The sequence below is a fragment of the Danio aesculapii genome, chromosome 11 (genome assembly GCF_903798145.1).
Source record: "Danio aesculapii chromosome 11, fDanAes4.1, whole genome shotgun sequence".
Classification (NCBI taxonomy): domain Eukaryota; kingdom Metazoa; phylum Chordata; class Actinopteri; order Cypriniformes; family Danionidae; genus Danio; species Danio aesculapii.
Window position 1 is genome coordinate 37,952,162 of NC_079445.1, and position 2,864 is coordinate 37,955,025.

General features: G+C 36.5%; 1 protein-coding gene across 1 annotated transcript in view; it reads right to left on the minus strand.

Moving 5' to 3' along the window:
• Window positions 1–1,982, minus strand: part of LOC130237099 (ERC protein 2-like) — a 59,174-nt gene extending 57,192 nt beyond the window's left edge. The window contains exons 1-2 of the mRNA XM_056467906.1: window positions 1,800–1,982; window positions 1,512–1,634 (exon numbers count right to left, since the gene is read on the minus strand). Of these exons, the coding sequence (XP_056323881.1) occupies window positions 1,512–1,634; window positions 1,800–1,982 (306 nt within the window). The remainder of the gene's footprint in view (window positions 1–1,511; window positions 1,635–1,799) is intronic.
• Between the last annotated feature and the right edge of the window lie 882 nt (window positions 1,983–2,864).

Below are 2,864 nucleotides of genomic sequence, written 5' to 3' on the forward strand. Positions count from 1 at the left end.
TATTTTTTTATTTTTCCCTGTTTATTTAGGCTATTGAATTGCATTATGATCTGCCTTCCAACAACTTTATCCTCAAAAGGTTTGTAAAAAGTGACTTTTATTAACATTTTAATAGTTTAAAATGATATATTGTCTGGGTTGGTGTTTTATATTATGCTACAAAACCTTGTAATAATCTGCCAGCAAATTTTCTGTTATTTTACAGATTTATTTATCTACATATTATTTCTTAAGGTTACTGCACACTGAATCCGACATTTTCGTCCGTAATTTTCACACGTTAAAAAATAAATTTGACCTCACATCGTGTTGATATTGTGTTAATCGCACACTTCCTCCGAAACATTCAGGTTCGTTTTATTCTGCTTTTCGTGTGTGTGTGTGTGTGTGTGTGTGTGTGTGTGTGTGTCTGTGTGTGTGCGTGTGTCCACACATTAGAGGTACTGCCCTTAGACATTATAATAGAAAGCATGGTCCTCTTGCTTCAACACGTCAACGCAACCACCATCTATTAAAATGTCTATAGGTACTTCCAGTCTCTGTTCAGGATTTGTTTACATACACAAATGTGTGACATATCACAAACAATGTAATAAAATTCCACTGATTTCCTGAAATAAACTTTGCATTTGGGGATAATCGTAGCGCAGCTCTTTGATAAGGAGGAGAACTCTCCTTCCTCGCATTAAATGCACACAATATGTAGCCTATTCCTCTTTCTTTTTCTACTTTGGAGTAAAGAGATGACAACAAAGCATCACTGCTTGAACTGACTCCGACATGTTTTGCGTTTTTTCCAGAATGGATTAATTAATACGCATTAGACTCAGTGTGCAAGGTTTGTTTACGTGAATTTTTTTTTGCATATGAATACGTAAAAAACGTATCCGAAATTTTTGGACTCCAGTGTGCAAAGACTTTTAGACGTTATATTATTCCAAACTACTAAAATGCCAATAAAAGTCACTTTATTAAACTGAAGAGTTGAATATTTAACATCAAAAGTCGACAGAGTAGAGATCAAGGTCCCATAATGCCATTTACAACCATAAAAAAAACAGAAAACACTTGTGAATTACAAAATACGGAAACTGTTATTAACAGTTAACAGATTAAAAAAAGATTTACAGTGTAGTCTAAAATCCTATTTCAACCCCAAATAACAAAAATCAGGGACTAAGCCAAAGGATAGTGAGTGAAGGAAAGTGAAAATTTTTCCCCTCAAATTGAAAATGAAAAAAAGTTGAAAGTATATTGGGACCCCATTTTTGAGAGGAGGAGGCATAAACCAGTAAAAACAATGCTCAACAATCATAAAGTAAAGTAAAAAAACACTTACACCCCAGCTCCCGTCCCTGCCCAAACAGCTACCAAACTGACCAATGACAGATCTTGCATTTTGTGTTGTCTTGATGCACTCGACGCATAATAAGCTGGTCTTAAAAATGCAATTAACCAGTATGGTCCAAAATCCTCTTCCAACACAAATTATTAGCATTATAAGTAAATACCTCTCTGAGATGGATGTTCTCCTTCTCCTTCTGGTCCAGTATGACCTCCAGGTGTCCGAGCTGCGCTTCAGCTTCAGCGATTCGTCTGGCTCGCTCCTGCTCCTCCTCATCCAACGCACCGTCCTGAAGCTGAGGAAGACTTTACTTTGCAGCATCTCTCCAGCAGCTTCTTGATAGACTCGTCTCGGGCTCCCAGTGTCTGTTTCTGAGAGTCTCGATGCGCAGCTCCATCTCCTCCAGGGGTTTTTCTCAAGAGGAACAGCTCTTTGGCCTGCGATCATGCTCAGCCTGGAGCCTGCGGAAGTTTCTTCGGTCAGCTCGATGGTGGTGAAATGGTCTCCGCCGCCAGGCCGAGAGCTGCTCTCCTGCTGGAGTAGATGGTTGAGGTCTCGCTGGGTCCTCAGCTCGTCCTGCAGGGGCCTGGATGGTCAGCTGGAGGTGGCTGGAATGGAACAGAGCAGGGGACAACATGATGTGATCCGGGGAGCTTCTTTTTTTAGATAATGAGCAGAAGTATCCTCAACCAGACCCATTCAGAACAGGTTTTGAGATCAGAAAAGTCAGGTTTGGATGTTAGGGAAATGACCCCACTGTGGGATATTAAAAAATCTATAACTCGGTCTCAACAGGTTCAAAGCAGCTTTCAACACTTTCCTTATGTAAAGTTTTGGCTTTTGTTCTAGTCCAAAATATCTAAAAAGTTTCATATTCTGGGGCATTTTTATGGAATAAACTGCCAGAGGATATTAAAAGTATTACAAATGTGGTTAGTTTTAGTTTAAAATGTAAGCGGAATAGTATGTTGATGAATTTTACAGTATGTTTTTTAATGGTTATATGTGATTGAATTTATTTTTGTAGTGTCACAGTGTACCTGTTACCGGAAGTAGTATAATCTGTATACTTTACATCAAGGACCACAATCGGAAAAAAGTTTTTTTTTTTTTTTTTACTTTATTGTGTTTATCCTTGATGAATTAATGTTTTCACTTATTTTTTGTCAAATAAAAAAAAGAAAGAAAGAAATCTTGAAAAAAAAATCTCAAATCTAGTTTTCAGAAATATAATGTCAAAATCAAGAAGCATTTTCTAGACAAGTAAAAAATAGTGCATTGTTTATAGAAGCAATAAGTCAGAATTAAGTGAGTTTATGACCAATGTGATAAGTAAAATAATATAGTTTTTATTTTGAAATAAGATTTGAAATAAAATTTGCTTACCTCATTGGCAGATTATTTTGCTTGTTTTAAGGGAAAACGCACTTAATTCTGACTTACTTCTGAAAAATACTAAATTTTTTTACTTGTCCAGAATAAATTGTCTAGATTTAAGTATTTTTAGATATCTGGACTA